This window comes from Oncorhynchus mykiss, chromosome 17, assembly GCF_013265735.2.
Source record: "Oncorhynchus mykiss isolate Arlee chromosome 17, USDA_OmykA_1.1, whole genome shotgun sequence".
Taxonomy (NCBI): Eukaryota; Metazoa; Chordata; class Actinopteri; order Salmoniformes; family Salmonidae; genus Oncorhynchus; species Oncorhynchus mykiss.
Window position 1 is genome coordinate 34,864,953 of NC_048581.1, and position 20,004 is coordinate 34,884,956.

Consider the following 20,004-nt stretch of genomic DNA (forward strand, 5'->3'; position numbering starts at 1 on the left):
AGTGGAATTCCCGCGAGAGAGTAACGGTTAATGTGATTGGATGTTAATTATTTGACTTGGCTACCTGTATTTGACATTGTGTTGTTATTTTGCTGAACACTAGATGGTTTATTTTTTATTTTTGGCAGTGAAACGAGGCTACTCAGGCGAGACAAAAACATCACCCAAATGTATAGCACTGTTTTATTTGGCTTATCCCCCGACGGCATTGCGCATACCCCTGGGGTACGCATACCCCAGTTTGGGAAAAGGCGGTGTAGACACACATTCTCTCACCTACACGAACATACACACAAATAACCTGGCACACATACATGCTCTCACAAATGCACACTCTTTCTCTCTCTCACACATACAAACATACACATACACACGCGTGCACTCTCTCTCTCTCTCTCTCTCTCTCTCTCTCTCTCTCACACACACACACACACACACACACACACACACACACACACACACACACAAACAGTATGTCAACCCCTGTATCTAACCTACAGTTACACCACACTGTTAAACATGGCTAAGTGTCTATTCTCTGACAGAACCCTGTTTGCCCTAAGTTGCTCTTTGAGTGTCTGCATCATTCTAAATATAACATGTGCGAGTGGAGAAGAGATATCTGATGCTGACACCTGATGTTAAAGTGCACACTTTGCTTAGAAGGCTGCTGGAGAGGTTAGTTGATTTTGGGGATGGTTTTGTCAAATGATTCTATATTGAACCACAGTTCTATAACATCTAAAAAGGATAACAATCAATAATGTGTGTGTGTATGTGTGGATTGTAACAATGGGTTCTTGAGATGTGCTTTGTGGCAGGCTATGGTTATATCTACACTAGAATGGTTTTTAAAGTGTACTTTAAAGAGCCTTTAGCAGAGTTATCCCAAAAAGGTTGCTCAAGCAGCGACAAACCAAAGTGTGTGTCTGTGTGTTTAGTGTTGGCAGATGGTTGTCTCCCAGGTTTTGTACCGTATCGTGAGATGAGGTAGTATGGCCTCACAAAGCCTTCAATTCAGCTGCCGGAAACAAGGTCGAGGTCTGCATCGAGCAAAAACTGCACGCTCTCGTGCTTTTGCTCATGCTAAGGTGTTAGTGGCAAAGCTTAGGAAGGTTGACATTTTGTTATTTCGTTGTTGTTTTTACCATTTTGAGTGAGGTGATTTTCCGACCGCAACTGCTGACTGTTCAGATAAACCAAAAAAAAGGACTCCTGAATTAGCGGGTCTCTCGGACGACAGAAGAGGTACTGTTTCAACATCACAGGGAGTTAAGCATGTATCAAAAATTCAAATAATAAAAAAATAAAAAAAAACACTTTCTGAGAATATTGCTCAATAGGGCATTGTTCTGCAGGGTGTAAAGCCAGAGGGACATGGCTTGCATAGCAGTAGAGGTGGAGTAAGTGGTGCAACAGCTTTTGATGTAGCTATGTCTCAGATCAAACTGCAAAACAGAGCCGGGGAGATGTGTATCCTGTTGTGTGTGTGTGGCCTGCTAGGCCCTCTGCTGCTGTGTTCGTCTGGATGCTGTTTCACAACAGCAGCAGCATAAGCCTGTCACTGCGGTTGAGCCTGAATCAGTGGGAATTGTCATTATCAGCTACCGTGTGAGAGGAGTGTGTGAACAATGTGAACAGGTACTGTTTACAAATACAAGAGTGCCTTAACCTCTTGTGACATTGCATTTTATCTCCTCGGCTGGCTGCACTGGATTATTGGCTGGATTCATGGGATGAATCGTTGCTCCAAGACCCCCTTTCTTGTGGGGACAGAACTTTTGCGCACGTTTCCTCAGTGCTATTTTTAAAGGAGGGAAGAGGCAGACTGCAAGTGTCAGTTGGTGAAAATAGCTTTGCACGTGGGACTGACAAAAGGGGCCAAGGTCTGTCTAGGTGTGAGAGAGACAGAGAGAGAGAGAGAGAGAGAGAGAGAGAGAGAGAGAGAGAGATGAAGGAAAGGAAAGAAAGAAATACAGACAGACAGAGTGAAAGAGAGGAAGGAGGAGGAAGAAATACAACTGAAGACAGGAAGAAAGTCTAGATAGTAAGAAAGAGGGAACAAGGAATGAAAGAAATGGAAGAGGGAAAGGCGCAGAGAGACACGTTCAGTTTTGAAGACACCCTTGAAAGTTAGGGTAGTTAAAGTAGTGGTAGGTATGCCTGACTGTGTTCAAGTGCAGGCATCAAAAGAAGACAGCTCAGATATTTTCCAAACAAGCAACTGCTCGAGAGCCACAAAGCAGCTTTGAAATAGTTTCTATGCTTTTAATTTTACCCCGGTGAAAAGCACACCAGTTATTCTGTTATTCGTCGTCTGTCTCGGCATGTCATAGAACTGCACAAAAGAAACTGGAGTCTTTCCTTTACCACTGTGACAGGCGGCAGTTTTGCATGTCCCCCCCCCCATCTCTCCAATTTCCTGAGCATTACAAAGATCCTCAGGAAAGGGATATGAATATATCAACGTCTTTACAGGAGCTTGTTGAGCTACATGTTGCTTTCAGAATGAATTGACGCTCTACTTCAGACAAACACCGTCCCTGGATTGCGGTTGTCATTTCTAGGGCGTTTTTGAGTTGTTTTCTGGGACGTTTGCCTGCGTCCTGATTCTCCACACTTTTCCAAAAGTGTGCACTCACACACTCCCCGTTATGGATTTGAAAGCTAATGATCGGTGTAAACATTGGCTGTAGGGAGTTTCCATCATGGTTAAATCCATGGAAGAAAGTGTGCAAGTGCATATTCCGGGAGAAGGGTGGTGAATCGGGACACAGCCTATCTGTCTCTCTTTCTAGATAGGCTGGGTGGTAAGAATGTGGTCAATTGTAAACGAATATCATCTTAAGCACAGCGCCTGTCGGCGAGGATTCAATTTGTGTCTGTGTCTGAAGTAGAGCCGTGCGGGGCTCGGCGTTGTCCCAGAGCGCATGGAGGGTTAGACTAGGTGGGAGGAATTCGTTGCGACGGACAGCTCCCGTAATGAACCATCCTGGGCTTCTGGAAGAGCTAGCTTCGAACAAAGAAGAGGGCCAAGTAATTGGTTGCCTCAGAAGTGCTGTGGCCCTTATTGATGCGGTTTCTCAAAACTGGTCTACGGTGGAAACAAGGCAGACCAAGTCGTCTGAAGAATACAGCGTCAAGACAGTCTGATTACAATTACTGTTAGCTTCTTTTCTTATGTATTGTAGCGCCAGTGTCATCGGGGTGACATGTTTCTTCATTCCCACAATTTGCATCCATTTGGAAGATATATATGAATGGATGCTGTAACCTGTTCACCACAGCTGCTGCTTTTTTTAAAACGTTCATTGTGATTCTCAAAAAAAATCTCATTACTTAAAATTGGGCTGAGGTCATTCATTCATCGTGAAGTGGTTTTAGAGTCATTTCATATTGGCCTTCCCAATTTCACTCCTCTTGTTTCATAACGGCTTTTAGTGGATCGTTATTTGAATTTTGTTTTGTTTTGTGTGTGCTGTTCATCATTGTTTGTAATCTGTTTTCCAATTTAATTGGAGAGAAAGAAAAGCTTGTTGCATGTTACAGCGTTCAATTCGCAGATGAATTGTGTCATTTTTAGGTATTGGCTTTTGGTGCTGTTGCCAGACTTGCATTTTCATGGTTGGTCTGTGAAGCATATAAGCAATATTGGCAATGACTCAAGAACGGTTTTCTTTTATATTTCAACATACATATTTGAATGCCTGAATAGCCAGTCCAACATGGATGTATCAGTGAGTATTCAGATATGGTTTTCCTCTACTTTCAATTCCCCTTGTATTGTCGTATGTAAGCATTCAGGAATTTTCAAACAGCTCACAAAGGTGTTGTGCAACAGTTTACAAAGTGATTCTCCTGCTCTGCCAGTTGCTATTTCAGAAGTCCTTCCCCTAGAGGGTTTTCATCATTAGCATATTTTCCTCACTTTCAGAAAAGTGTGAAGGGCGTGTGAGTTGTGAAGCCACTGTAAAACAGGTGTGAAGAACTACGGATTAACAGCCTGTGCTGCGATTTAACAACATCCAGCTGCAAGACAAGGCTTTCAGTAGTGTTAGGTTTAAATTATGTTACATTTAAGTTGTGTGACAGACCAGGATATACAGTGCATTCGGAATGTATGCAGACCCCTCTCTTCCTTCCTCATGCGTATATTTCCTTCCTTTTCTCTCTTTCACCTCTGCCGGACAACGAACCCTCTGAAAATCAGTAGTTCTACTGAGATTTACATAAGTATTCAGACCCTTTACTCAGTACTTTGTTGAAGCACCTGTGGCAGCGATTACAGCCTCGTGTCTTCTGGGGTATGACGATACCCGCTTGGCACACCTGTATTTGGGGAGTTTATCCCATTCTTCTCTGCAGATCCTCTCAAGGTCTGTCAGGTTGGATTGGGAGCATCACTGCACAGTTATTTTCAGTTCTCTCCAGAGATGTTCAAGTCCGAGCTCTGTTTGGGCCCCTCAAGGACATTCAGACTTCTCCTGAAGTCACTCCTGCATTGTCTTGGCTGTGTGCTTAGGGTCGTTGTCCTGTTGGAAGGTGAACCTTCGCCCAGTCTGAGGTCCTGAGCGCTCTGGAGCAGGTTTTCAACAAGGATCTCTCTGTACTTTGCTCCGTTCATCTTTCCCTGAAAGACATCCCCTACAGCATGATGCTGCCACCACTATGCTTTACCGTAGGGGTGGTGCCAGGTTTCCTCCAGATGTGACACTTGGCATTCAGGCCAAAGATTTCAATCTTGGTTTTATCAGACCAGAGAATTTTGTTCTTTAGGTGCTTTTAGGAAAACTCCAAGCGGGCTGTCATGTGCCTTTTACTGTGGGATCTTCAAAAGGTTCTACGATCCTCGTAAGGTTCTACAGCTGCACCATCGAGAGCACTGGTTGCGTCACTGCCTGGTATGGCAACTGCTCGGCCTCTGACCGCAAGGCACTACAGACGGTAGTGTGAACGGCCCAGTACATCACTGGGGCCAAGCTTCCTGCCATCCAGGACCTCTATACCAGGCAGTGTCAGAGGAAGGCCCTAAAAATGGTCAAAGACTCCAGCCACCCTAGTCATAGACTGTTCTCTCTGCTACCACACGGCAAGCGGTATCAGAGCGCCAAGTCTAGGTGCAAGACAAGAGGCTTCTTAACAGCTTCTACCCCCAAGCCAAAAAACACGCCCAATTTTTCAGTTTTTGATTTGTTAAAAAAGTTTGAAATATCCAATAAATGTCGTTCCACTTCATGATTGTGTCCCACTTGTTGTTGATTCTTCACAAAAAAATACAGTTTTATATCTTTATGTTTGAAGCCTGAAATGTGGCAAAAGGTCGCAAAGTTCAAGGGGGCCGAATACTTTCGCAAGGCACTGTATCTATTGTTATTTTTTACTGCTGCTCTTTAAATACTTGTTATTTTGATCTCTTATTCTCATCCATATCTTTTGAAACTTTGAAACTGCACTGTTGGTTAGGGGCTCATTAGTAAGCATTTCACTGTAAGGTCTGTTGTATTCGGCGCATGTGATTAACAAAATGTTATTTGATTTATATAGACAGATGTGTGCCTTTCCAAATCATGTCCAATCAATTGAATTTACTACAGGTGGATTCCAATCAAGTTGTAGAAACATCTCAAGCATGATCAACGGAAACGGGATGCACCTGAGCTCAATTTTATTTTTCTTATATTTTTATTTCACCTTTATTTAACCAGGTAGGCTAGTTGACAACCAGTTCTCATTTACAACTGCGACCTGGCCAAGATAAAGCAAAGCCGTGTGACAGAAACAACAACACAGAGTTACATGGAATAAACAAGCGTACAGTCAATAACACAATAGAAAAACAAGAAAGTCTATATACAGTGTGTACAAATGGCATGAGGATGTATGGCAATAAATAGGCCACAGTAGCAAAGTAATTACAATTTAGCAGATTAACACTGGAGTGATAGATGAGCAGATGATGATGAGCAGATGATGGTGCATAAGTAGAAATACTGGTGTGCAAAAAAGCAGCAAAGTAAATAAAAACAATATGGGGATGAGGTAGGTAGATTGGGTGGGATATTTACAGATGGACTATGTACAGCTGCAGCGATCGGTTAGCTGTTCAGATAGCTGATTTTTGAAGTTAGTGAGGGAAATGTAAGTCTCCAGCTTCAGCGATTTTTGCAATTCAATTTTGAGTCTCATAGCAAAGGGTCTGAGTACTTATGTAAACAAGGTATTTCTGTTTTTTATTTGTAGTGAATTTGCTAACATTTCTAAAAACCTGTTTTCGATTTGCCATTATGGGGTATTGTGTGTAAAATCAAATCAAATTTTATGTGCGCCAAATACAACAGGTAGACCTTACAGTGAAATGCTTACTTACACTGTAAGGTGTTGTATTCGGCGCACGTGAAAAATAAACTTTGATTTGATTTTACACACAATACCCCTTAATGACAAATCGAAAACAGGTTTTTAGAAATGTGTAGATTGATGAGGGCATTTTTTCATTTAATCCATTTTGAATAAACTGTAACGTAACCAAATGTGGAAAAAGTCATGTGGTCTGAATACTTTCCAAATGCGCTGTATTTGCTTGCCGGTCTGTAGGTGGCCCTCGTGTCAAGGAATCTGAAGAGGCTGAATTTCCTTAGGCCTCAATAATGAGTTAAAATGTAAAAAAAAAAATTATTGAAGTCATTCAAACCAAACCAACATTGCTACAAAACACAAACAAATGAACTATAAACATGCAGAAAACAGCGTTAAGGCATTGACAAGGGAACATTCTGCAATTCCGTGCACTCCAACAGCATGACAACGGTGCTCAGTGCCAGTGCTGACGAGGGCTTTGGCGTTTGGTTACATTTCCGTTATGTTAAACCGTCTTTGCTGTGAAAGCGGCCTTCGTATGTACCTTGTGGTATACCTCATTTGACCTTTGACCTTTGGACCCCATTTGACCGGTGTCCCCCCTCTCTCCTCCAGGACAATGGGGAGGATGCCCACAGGATCGCCCCCTCTCCGGTGGTCCACGTGCGGGGGCTCTGTGAGTCAGTGGTGGAAGGGGACCTGGTGGAGGCCCTGGAGAAGTTTGGCAACATCTGGTAGGTGATGTTTCTTGTTGTCTGTTCTGCTTTGAGGGACATGCGGCAATCTTTTGCCTCATTTCCATTACATGGATGCCTGTGCATATGATTATTTTTAATGTGCTATAGAACTGTAGTGCATTACAAAACTGTATTCATAGTTCAGAGTGGCACTTTACTGTGAGTTTTCACTTACCAACTATTATATTACTAAAATCAAATCAAATTTTATTGGTCACATACACATGGTTAGAGGATGTTATTGCGAGTGGAGCGAAATACTTGTGACTACATTTGAGTTAGTAATTCTAATACTATTATGCTTCTGAGCAGCTCACTGATTGAAGGCATCAACAGAATGTATTGAGATGCATATTTCTTCCCTGTGTGCAGTTTGATTGATTTTCTCCAACATACAGTGCCTTGCGAAAGTATTCGGCCCCCTTGAACTTTGCGACCTTTTGCCACATTTCAGGCTTCAACCATAAAGATATAAAACTGTATTTTTTTGTGAAGAATCAACAACAAGTGGGACACAATCATGAAGTGGAACGACATTTATTGGATATTTCAAACTTTTTTAACAAATCAAAAACTGAAGAATTGGGCGTGCAAAATTATTCAGCCCCCTTAAGTTAATACTTTGTAGCGCCACCTTTTGCTGCGATTACAGCTGTAAGTCGCTTGGGGTATGTCTCTATCAGTTTTGCACATCGAGAGACTGACATTTTTTCCACTCCATCAGGTTTTCTTCCAGAATGGTCCTATATTTGGCTCCATCCATCTTCCCATCAATTTTAACCATCTTTCCTGTCCCTGCTGAAGAAAAGCAGGCCCAAACCATGATGCTGCCACCACCATGTTTGACAGTGGGGATGGTGTGTTCAGGGTGATGAGCTGTGTTGCTTTTACGCCAAACATAACATCTTGCATTGTTGCCAAAAAGTTCAATTTTGGTTTCATCTGACCAGAGCACCTTCTTCCACATGTTTGGTGTGTCTCCCAGTTGGCTTGTGGCAAACTTTAAACAACACTTTTTATGGATATCTTTAAGAAATGGCTTTCTTCTTGCCACTCTTCCATAAAGGCCAGATTTGTGCAATATACGACTGATTGTTGTCCTATGGACAGAGTCTCCCACCTCAGCTGTAGATCTCTGCAGTTCATCCAGAGTGATCATGGGCCTCTTGGCTGCATCTCTGATCATCCTTCTCCTTGTATGAGCTGAAAGTTTAGAGGGACGGCCAGGTCTTGGTAGATTTGCAGTGGTCTGATACTCCTTCCATTTCAATATTATCGTTTGCACAGTGCTCCTTGGGATGTTTAAAGCTTGGGAAATATTTTTGTATCCAAATCCGCCTTTAAACTTCTTCACAACAGTATCTCGGACCTGCCTGGTGTGTTCCTTGTTCTTCATGATGCTCTCTGCGCTTTTAACGGACCTCTGAGACTATCACAGTGCAGGTGCATTTATACGGAGACTTGATTACACACAGGTGGATTGTATTTATCATCATTAGTCATTTAGGTCAGCATTGGATCATTCAGAGATCCTCACTGAACTTCTGGAGAGAGTTTGCTGCACTGAAAGTAAAGGGGCTGAATCATTTTGCACGCCCAATTTTTCAGTTTTTGATTTGTTAAAAAAGTTTGAAATATCCAATAAATGTCATTCCACTTCATGATTGTGTCCCACTTGTTGTTGATTCTTCACAAAAAAAAACAGTTTTATATCTTTATGTTTGAAGCCTGAAATGTGGCAAAAGGTCGCAAAGTTCAAGGGGGCCGAATACTTTCGCAAGGCACTGTAGCTAGTCGGACTGGACTCTTTGTCCTGTTAGAATACAACTCCCTTTTTCTTGATTTTATTTTTTTAAATCTCCCATTAGCCATTTCTTGGGGAATCCATTTTGAATCCATTTAAATCTAATAACAATCTCCCAGTTATCATATTTCTCGTAGAACAAGGGACATTAAGGGCTTGGAAAACATTAACGTGTGCCATTTAGGACCTGTATTTTTAGCTCATGTCTGTCCTCTAAATTGCCTGCTTTTAACATCAGACCACACATGTTTACTCAAGAGTATAGCTGCTCAGGGGACAAACATATGATATTCTTGTTGCATGGACTGCCTGAGGAAGCCTCATTTGGGGCACTCACACAACGGGGAATACACAGCAGAGGCCTATTTGCAGAGCCCCTTCATGTTCACTTAGAGAATCTAGAAAGTTTTGAAGTTTGAAGTTGGGGCTGAATTTGGGTGAGATTTGGAAAAAGACAATGACCCCGTAGACACATTTAAGTTGCACAACTGAAATACAACACATTCGACGCAACGGTTGTGACACAAGGAAGAGTTTTTCTGCAGAAAAGTATTGATACACACGTTTTGCGGAGACACCGCACAATGGTTGTGTAGACTTTTTTTATGCAGACAAACTATCCATTGTATCACAAACATAGCAGTTGTCTCACAACCATTGTGTCAAATGCGTTGTACATCAGTTTTACAACCATAGTGTGTGCGTACGGGGGCCAATATGCCTGTGATTATTGTAAATATCTCTCTGCCTCCATCCATCCCAGTGTCACTTGATATTTCCGTAACTCGGAGGGGTCACCGCTTTGAGGATATTACGGGATGTGGATTTGATTGCAAAGGACTTGACTTGCGCACTGGTAGAGTAGGTTTCCCGGTGCTGTAGTCGGAATTGAGATCAGGCGAGGTTATTTTTAGGTCGGTGCAATATCGATATACTGCAGACCCCTCCGAGAACGCCTTAGGCAGACATATTGTGACACGTTGAACGGGAGCTGTCAGCTCCACTCAAACAGTAGCCTCAAAGACAGCATTCCGATTAGAACGATGGGGAGGCTTTATTGTGCAATGTTATTTATGGGGGTGGAGTGTGCTCTGTCTGCAATTTAAGTAGCGCATTCTCTGGTACTTTTTGTTGTTCTTTCAAAAATCAATAAGGTATATATTTTTGGGCCTGCGGGTATAATGCATTATCATGCATTTATAATGCAGGGATGACCACCTTATAATGTCTTATAATCACAATCATCCAATACCAGCCATTCTTAGTATATATTGTAAGATACTAGCTCGATGAATAGTTGTTGCCTGTAAAATAAAGCATAACCAGAGGGACATTTTATTTTAACTTATGTTGAACTCTTTCTAGTTCAACAGAAATAGAATGCACGGTGAACAACAGCACCTCCGGAGAGGCGAGAACTAGAAAAGAGTTTGGTTTCTATCTGGGGTCTCTTCACAAATGTTGAGTTACAAAGTGTGTTTTGGGGTTCTGTTAGACGAGACAAATTCTCACACGCGCATCCAGTTTTGTTTTACCATCTCTGCATGGAGTCTGTATAAGAAAAACATTGAGATGTCTAACTAGGGAACTGGGGGAGCTAAAATTGAATATGGGCCACTGAGTGAAACACTGGCTAGGTCTTCAGTGTGTGGGGACGCTTACTGTGTATGAATGCTGTCTCTGTTTCCTGTGGCAGGATGTAGATGATTCCCGAATGCTGATTCTGATCGATATGATTGTTGCCAAAGGAGAGCTGTGTAAAGAGAAACATATTAGGTGTAGGGCTTGTTGCTTACTAATTCTAAAGTTGAGGACGATAGTATGGTTATGGATTGTACATCAATGGAAGAGGATGTCTTCATCCTAAGGAGTTTTTTCCTTTTGCTTGCTTTTTGGGGGACTAGGCCATGTTACTGTAAAGCACTTTGTGACAAATGTTGTTATAACACCCCCCCCCCCCCCCCCCAAAAAGAAATGTGGATTGTTGTTTGACAGTCATCAAATGTCTGTAACATGTTTGTTGATTGATTTATTGATTGATTGAATTTATTAGATCATTAAAAGTAGCTGCTCCAGCCAGATACAACATCACATACATAAAACATGATTGAGGATAAAAACACATTAACGCCCTGAGGTTTATTTCCATTCTGGTCCTCTTTGGCAGCAAGATGGCAGGTACTGTAGACTCCAGGTAGTTTCCACTATCACTGTTTTCAACAGATATTGCAGTCTGATTATTTTGGTCGAGTGTTGCACAGCATCTGGCAAAAAGGGAAACCGTTTCTCTGTCATGAGACAAAAGGACAAACCCGCACGACAATCGTGTGCCGTATTCCATAGATGAAATCTCAGAACCCATAACCACATTCATGCTAGGTAACGTAAACTCACGAAAACTCGTCCCGTCGGGTCTTTTTAAAAATGGCGGGTGGGGAAGCTAAACTAATGCGTGATAGTGAGAAGGAGAGATGTGTGGGAAAATGGCTTTTTTTCACTCGATCTGTCCAACTTATCACCTTATCGCCTCTAAAATGTAAATAAAACACTATAAAGAGTTTATATAATGTGTCATTACATACCTATTTGAAGGTTTGTGTCGAATTTGAATCGGGTTTTTAGCACGGTGCTAAAGTGATCTTAGAAGTAAACAGCGACTTTGAGATTGATGATCGCATGCAAAGATGACGCAAAAAAATTACTAGGTATCCCCCCTTACCCCCGTCACTGTCCATTTCTTGTTTTTAAACGATGATAGAAGTGCTAAACCTGGTGGAGAGAGATTGTAAGACAGAAATAGTTGCTTTATACGTGCTGTACGTTATGGCATGACACGTCACGATGTAACGGAGGGTCCGTTTTTTTTCAACTTTTCTCCAATACTATAGAGCCATTACCATGTCGATCAACGCTTGAATAGAAACCTAGTTTTGAAGTCAACACAGTCGCTACAGTCCCATTAGTTTTCTTTGTAGCCTCGTTTGAATGTTGCGGTTGCGCACATTTGTACGGAATGGGGTGAGTTTACGTTAGCTATCAACATTTTCTAAATTTCGTCAGTCACCAGAGGTCAGCCTCGATGTTGCGGTGGGTTACTAATTGTGTCTTTGTCATTGGGTCTTCCTTTGACAGCTACGTCATGATGATGCCGTTCAAGCGTCAGGCGCTGGTGGAGTTTGAAGCCATGGAGAGTGCCGACCAGTGCGTGACATGCGGTGCCAACGAAGCGGTCTACATTGCCGGCCAGCAGGCCTTCTTCAACTACTCCACCAGCAAGAGGATCACGCGGCCAACTAACGCCGATGACCCCAACAGTGGCAACAAAGTCCTGCTCCTCTCCATTCAGAACCCCCTCTATCCCATCACCACTGTAAGTTCATGAACTTCATGCCAGTTCAGTGCAATGGTTGAGTTTACAATGTTGACAATAGTTTAGTTCACTATGGTTTAGTTTACAATGTTGACAATAGTTTAGTTCACTATGGTTTAGTTTACAATGTTGACAATAGTTTAGTTCACTATGGTTTAGTTTACAATGTTGACAATAGTTTAGTTCACTATGGTTTAGTTTACAATGTTGACAATAGTTTAGTTCACTATGGTTTAGTTTACAATGTTGACAATAGTTTAGTTCACTATGGTTTAGTTTACAATGTTGACAATAGTTTAGTTCACTATGGTTTAGTTTACAATGTTGACAATAGTTTAGTTCACTATGGTTTAGTTTACAATGTTGACAATAGTTTAGTTCACTATGGTTTAGTTTACAATGGTTTAGCTTTCAATAGTTTAGTTCACTATGGTTTAGTTTACAATGTTGACAATAGTTTAGTTCACTATGGTTTAGTTTACAATGTTGACAATAGTTTAGTTCACTATGGTTTAGTTTACAATGTTGACAATAGTTTAGTTCACTATGGTTTAGTTTACAATGTTGACAATAGTTTAGTTCACTATGGTTTAGTTTACAATGGTTTAGTTTACAATGGTTTAAATTACGGTAGTCAACCCACTGGGCACAAGCTGGTTAAATCAACGTTGTTTCAACGTAATTTGTCAACATATTGTGATGTGGAATCTACGTGGAAAATACATTGGATTTGAAAAAAGTAATCAACTGTCATCAAATGTTGTTTTGAGGGGTGTCATTTCAACCCCAGGATCATGTCATCGTGGTAACCTTGTATAAAATATGTTGAATTTGTAAAAATTATAACAACGTCATATTTTCAACGTAATATCCACTATAAGAAAAAAACAATGGGCTGGGCAGCACCTCCTACTGGACAGTCGATCTATCTACAGCTATTCCTTCAGTCTCCCATCCAGGGTTTTAACCAAGCCCTGCTTAGCATTGATATATGTCACTGACTATTAACCATAATATAATAATATATATGCCATTTAGCAGATGCTTTCATCCAAATCGACTTACAGTAATGCATGCATACACTTTACTTGTGGGTGGCCCTGTGGATGGTCCAGGGACTCGAACCCAAAATCCTGGCTTTTCAAGCGCTATGCACTACGTCGGACACTGGTCAGCACTGTCCGTGGCTTTAAACTCCACCAGCGCCTGGCGCTTGAACGCCATCATCATGACATCGCTGTCAAAGGAAGAACCATTGACAAAGGCACAAATTAGTAACCCGCAGCAACATCGAGGCTGATCTCTAGTGACAGACCAAATTTAGAAAATGTAGATAGCTAACTAGCATGGAACGTGGTCATAGGTTCAGAGATTACACCTACAGAATACGGCAAATTGAGTGATTCTATCTTTGCCAATGTGCTATCGTGAGAATGATTGTTGAGAAATCTCATTGTTGCTATGAAAGTCATTCCAAAGGGTAGGGTCACAGGTAGGGTCACAGAGCAAATGGAAAGTAACCATACTTTATCGATCATTCTGCGTATCATCAATGCCGCTATTCAGGCCTATGTAGCATTTGGGATGTAATCAACAGCTGTTGTTTAAATTTAGCCCAGGATTCAACAAAAAATAGACAATGCATGTACGCCTAGGGTTTCACGCTTTGGTTTATTTTGAAATGGAATCTACGAGTTAATAGTGCTATCCAAGCAGAAGATGCATCTCCTTCAAATGTTGATATTTAGTTGTGTTGACAACCAAACACAATTCAATATCGCTTTGGCAACACGGTAAATAGCCTATTAACTTGTCGACAAGTTAACAAATGATATGTTGGATTCACGTCTCCATCGCAACCAAAAATACAAGTTAAAGACTAGAATAAAGCCAATGGCCCAGATGGAACTATCCAAGCAGTAGATACATATCCTTTAAATGTTGATATTTGATTGCATTGTCAACCAAACACAATTCAATATTTCCTTTGTAAGACAGTAAATAGCGTAATGTTAAGGCTATCTTTACATACTAAAATAACAGTATTTATTCAACCTCAACATGAGTAACACATCCAAGACTACATTTTGAGTTTACTGTAACTATACATGTATTCTTCAATATCTGACATTCCAATTTGAACATTGGTGTGCTTTTAAATGGTTGAAAGCGCAGTGATAACACGTTGGGAATTCAACAAACTTTTGGCCGTCTTTTTGAGTGTGTGTTAATAGGTTGGAACCACATTGATCAACGTATCTACCAAATATTACCCAATTCTCCACGTTGAAATGACGTTGTGTGCCCAGTGGGAAGCTTGCAAGGATTTTGTTCACAATGGTTTAGTTTACAATGGTTTAATTTAAAATAGTTTAGTTCACAATGGTATGGCTTACGATAGTTTCGTTCATAATGTTTTAATTCATGATCGGTTTGCTTATGATGGTTTAGCTTACAGTATTTTAGCTTACGATGGTTTAGTTCACGATGCAATGGTTAAATTTCTGATAGTTCAGCAATGGTTTTGGTCACAATAGTTAACAATGTTTAAGTTCAGAATGGTTTAACTTTACAATGGTGTTGCTTACGATGATTTAGTTTACAGCGATTTAGCTTGGGTTTCCCGAAAGCCTTGTAGCTAATGTGGCATGTTATTTATCTCGACAACCCAGCTGCTCAGCCACAAGAGAGTAACGTAAAGTCTAAAATGTATGTTTAACTGACAGCCAATGAACAAATATAATCAATATGAACAAATATGAACAAATATAATCAAAATAAGCCAGATTAAATACTTTTCGACGTGCGTTGTTGGTCTGGGTCATCTAGAAAAATACCACGTGAACTACTAAGCTTTCAGGAAACTCACCCCTGAATTGCGACTTATTATTGTGTTCAGTTCGGCATTAGTCAGAACCCTGTCGTTGCTCTTCTGTCTTCTAGGATGTTCTGTACACAGTCTGCAATCCCATAGGCAACGTACTGCGCATTGTCATCTTCAAACGCAATGGAATCCAGGCCATGGTGGAATATCCTTTCTGGAGTCAAGCTGGGCTACTGCAGGCCTGCGTGTGTGTGTGTGGGTGCGTGTGTGTGTGTTCGTGCAAGCACGGGTGTGTGACGAGGATGCATCTACTGTGGATGCATGTACATGTGTGTGGATTCAGGAGTCTGTCTGTATGAGTGATTTTTGCGTGCATGTCTGTGTATGTCTCCCTGTGGGTTTGTGTGAGTATGCACACCTGCATCAGTATGTCACTTTGGAGTGGGAAACAAGCTGTCAGTCAGTGCTGGCCCCACACAGAAACACAGAAACACACACATGCACGCACGCACACACACACACACACTCAGGCTGTAAAAAGCTTCAGAATAGAGGAGCAGAACCCACTCCACTCGACCGGGTCCTCGAGAGCGCTGGAGCAGCATTCCAGCGGACGAGATGGCCCTTCATCAAATATGGATCACTGTCTCTCGGCATCACACACACTCCTGGCACACACACATCTAGCATGAATAAACACCTGACAGCATCAGCGCTCACTTATATGTCGGAAGTAGTGTATGTGTGTGTGTCTATTATGGTTTGCACACCTCCAGTATGTGTAGTGGGTTAGAGGCCATATTTCAACACACTTTTCATTATGCAAGCCTTATATCAACCTTATAACAACCTTATATCAACCTTATAACAACCTTATATCAACCTTATAACACCCTGGGTAATATTTAGCATGTTGTAGGTCAGTCAGTGCATATAGTTCTGGAGTGTGAACCACATTTGCGTTCAGTTTTTGTATCTTCTTGGAAAAATAATCAACAATGGGAAGTACTTTTTAACTGATATACTGAAGTACTGATATACCTAGTTCATAGTAGACTGTTAGACTGTAAACTCTCCTTCCAGACTCACATTAAGCATCTCCAATCCAAAATTAAATCTAGAATCGGCTTCCTATTTCACAACAAAGCCTCCTTCACTCATGCCGCCAAACATACCCCCGTAAAACTGACTATCCTACCGATCCTTGACTTCGACCATGTCATTTACAAAATAGATTCCAACACTCTACTCAGCAAACTGGATGTAGTCCAGCACAGTGACATCCGTTTGATCACCAAAGCCCCATATACTACCCACCACTGCGAACTGTACGCTCGTTGGCTGGCCCTCACTACATATCCGTCGCCAAACCCACTGGATCCAGGTCATCTATAAGTCTTTGCTAGGTAAAGCCCCGCCTTATCTCAGCTCACTGGTCACCATAGCAACACCCACCCATAGCACATGCTCCAGCAGGTATATTGCACGGGTCATTCCCAAAGCCAACATTTCCTTTGGCCGCCTTTCCTTCCAGTTCTCTGCTGCCAATGACTGGAACGAATTCCAAAAATCTCGGAAGCTGGAGTCCTATATCTCCCTCTCTAACTTCAAGCATCAGCTGTCAGAGCAGCTTACCGATCACCGTACCTGTACACAGCCAATCTGTAAATAGCACACCCAACTACCTCATCCCCATATTATTACTGAACCTCTTGTTCTTTTGCACCCCAGTATCTCTACTTGCACATCATCATCTGCACATATATCACTCCAGTAGTAATGCTAATTTGTAATTATTTTCCCCTCTATGGCCTATTTATTGCCTACCTCCCTACTCCTCTACATTTGCACACACTGTAATAGATCTTTCTAATTTTCTTTTCTGTTGTGTTATTGACTGTACGTTTGTTTATGTGTAACTCTGTGTTGTTTTTGCCGCACTGCTTTGCTTAATCTTGGCCAGGTCGCAGTTGTAAATGAGAACTTGTTTTCAGCTGGCCTACCTGGTGAAATAAAGGTGAAATAAAATAACATAAATAGTCATTTGATAACTAATTCCCATATTGTTCCCTTATTTGTAGTTACATTGTAACACAATGGGCCTCTGTTTATATTTACTGTCTAGCATTATAAGACATTTCACGTTGTCCCCAAGTTGGCTCATTATGTGGATCATGTACAGATATCAGTCCAGAGATTCTTGCTAATGGTACCACTAGGAGCAGAGATTGGCCAATGGAAACTCAGGAGACAAGGGATTGTTGTCACTGTTGTTTCAGGTTCGGGGCTTTATGGGAGATGGATGCTTAAATCCCCTGTTTTATTGCCACTGGGAGGTGGTTGCTGCGGCAATGGGGGTTTCTAAGGCGCTCTGTGTTGCATGTGTGTTTGATCTGATCTGTGTGTGTGTGTGTGTGTGTTCCAATGGGAGTACCATCACATACTGTATTTTATCATATAACATTGAAGACATTGGCTCAGCAAGCGAGAAACAGAAAGACAATTTGGCCCGCCTCAATTAGATTTCAATTAGATTATATTACCACAGCCATTTTGGACCTTTTTATGCTCTTAGGTTTTTACACTGCATTTTACTTTTACTACCAAATTTGCATAAAGATCTAGCCGTCTGCATTTTACTGGAACCAGAGCAGCTTGATCAGATTTCATGATGGTTAGAGACACGAGTCACTCAACCCAGTGCAACTGTGCTTTAGAGTAGCTGGAGTCAGCTCAGTCACTGCCAATACGGACATAGAATAGGGCCTTGTTCAAACACTCTTAAAAATGAATCCTTCCTTCCTACCTTCTTCAGCTAATTACTGATCTGACATGAATGGATTGACGTAAGCAAGCTTTCCATTGTATTGCATCAATTATGCCATGTCAGATGAGTGATTGCTTACAAGGAAGCGAGGGAGGAGAATGCTTTTTAGGAGGATTTGAACCGGGCTCTATTCTATAAACAAATCTGCAATTGCTGAGCTGATTACAGCTTCGCCGAAGCATAACTTCATTGGGCTGAGTGACCTAAGAGTATGCGAGCAGCCTTAGTCATCTGCAGGTTTGGCTTGTGGTTCTTGCTCCATCTCCTATGTTATTGCCTTCTGGTCATTTGTGATTATACACCGATCTATTCTGTTTGCCACACAATGTTTTGAATTATTCCACTGAGATCCTCCTAGTTGCTCTTCCTTAATGGTGTCGCCACGTTCGAAACTGTCAAAAATGCCCAGAAGGCAAAATCAGCACTCAACGGAGCAGACATATACGCCGGCTGCTGTACCCTGAAGATAGAATACGCTCGGGTAAACACACTCACAAACCCACATACACACACAGTGCTCACACACACTCCACCAGGATTCCTGTGGACCCCTAACACACATGCACCGGTGCTCTGCTCTCTCTCCCCATGCAGCCCACGCGACTCAACGTCCTCCGCAACGACAATGATAGCTGGGACTACACCAAGCCCTTTCTCGTCAGGCGAGGTACGACATCCTTCCTTCCTGCTGAATCTCTTCATGTACTAGGGTCGTATTCATTAGGTAGCAAATTGAAGAAAACGGACTAGAACAAGGAGAGACTACCTGGACGTGTCCAATAAGAAACGCATATTTTAGTTCTCTGTTGCAAAATGTTTTAAACTATTCTCCCGTTGCAGCTCTAATGAATACGACATTTTTGTGTGTGCGTTGTGTGTGTCACTTCTGTTTTACAAAGAGCTGAAATTAAAATATGGTGAGCAGAGCAACCCTCAAATCTGTAGCCGTGGTTGTCAAACCATTTCAAAACCATTTCAACCTTCACACTCCTACAGACACATAATCAGTTGAAATGGGCTGTGACAAGAAATGAGTTCCGCCATTGTGGTTTTACATTCGTTCCTTAAAGAGTGGCCATGAATCTCAATTTGCCAGTTCGTCTCTTGATTTCTCTTTAACATTAGGCCTCAGTCTTTGTCCCTGCCTAGTCTTCTTCATTGCCTAACTAAAATGAGTCAAAATTACATTTTCTCTTTCAGTCATCCCCGCACTTGTTCCATCAGAGAACCTTGGTTACATACAGATCCTTCTGTTTTATGCATGAATTGTGTACCACTTCCTGTGCTTATAGTGCTGTAGCTCGCTGTTGCTTTAGCGTCCCCTACTTCTCAGTGCTGCAGATCAGAGCGGGTACGGCCCAGTCGTCACTGTCTAGAACAGAGTTTCCCAAACTCATCATCAAGATTTGATTGTTTGAATCAGCTGTGTAGTTAGTTCTTGGGCAAAAAAATAAATGTGCCCCCAGGCAGGGCCCCAGGACCGAGTTTGTGAAACCCGGGTTTAGTAGTACCTTCATTTTTGAATCACAAATGGTATTTTATCCACTAACCCCAACCTTATCTTATCCACATGTGTTTATGTATATAGTTAGGAAGAGAGCCATCTGATTGAATCAAGTCCTGATTGTGTACACGTACTCAAATAAGTATTTTATTGCAACCAATCCATCACATTTATTTTATAAAGCTCTTTTCACATCAGCAGTTGTCACAAAGTGCTATACAGATACCCAGCCTAAAACTCCAAACAGCAAGCAATGCAGATGTTGAAGAACAGTGGCTAGGAAAAACGCCCTAGAAAGGAAGGAACCGAGGAAGGAACCTAGAGAGGAACAGGCTCTGAGGGGTGGCCAGTCCTCGTCTGCCTGTGCCAGGTGGAAATTATAACAGTACATGGTCATTTAGGCCAGATCGTTCTTCAAGACGTTCACAGATGACCAACATGGTCAATAGTTTAACACCTCAGGAGTAAATGTCAGTTGGCTTTTCATAGCCAAGAAATGATTAAAGTGTCTGTGAAAACAGATAAATAACATATGTTCATTCGTCGTTTCGTCACAATATTGTTTTGAACTGTCCTTTTTA

The 20,004-nt window shown here is 41.7% G+C and overlaps 1 protein-coding gene across 1 annotated transcript in view; it reads left to right on the plus strand.

Moving 5' to 3' along the window:
* The window catches only part of LOC110493796 (heterogeneous nuclear ribonucleoprotein L-like), a 58,853-nt gene that overhangs the window by 20,603 nt on the left and 18,246 nt on the right, over positions 1 to 20,004 (plus strand). Inside the window, exons 2-6 of the mRNA XM_036949782.1 lie at positions 6,973 to 7,091; positions 12,031 to 12,268; positions 15,212 to 15,297; positions 18,304 to 18,400; positions 18,514 to 18,586. Coding sequence (XP_036805677.1) covers positions 6,973 to 7,091; positions 12,031 to 12,268; positions 15,212 to 15,297; positions 18,304 to 18,400; positions 18,514 to 18,586 — 613 coding nt within the window. The remainder of the gene's footprint in view (positions 1 to 6,972; positions 7,092 to 12,030; positions 12,269 to 15,211; positions 15,298 to 18,303; positions 18,401 to 18,513; positions 18,587 to 20,004) is intronic.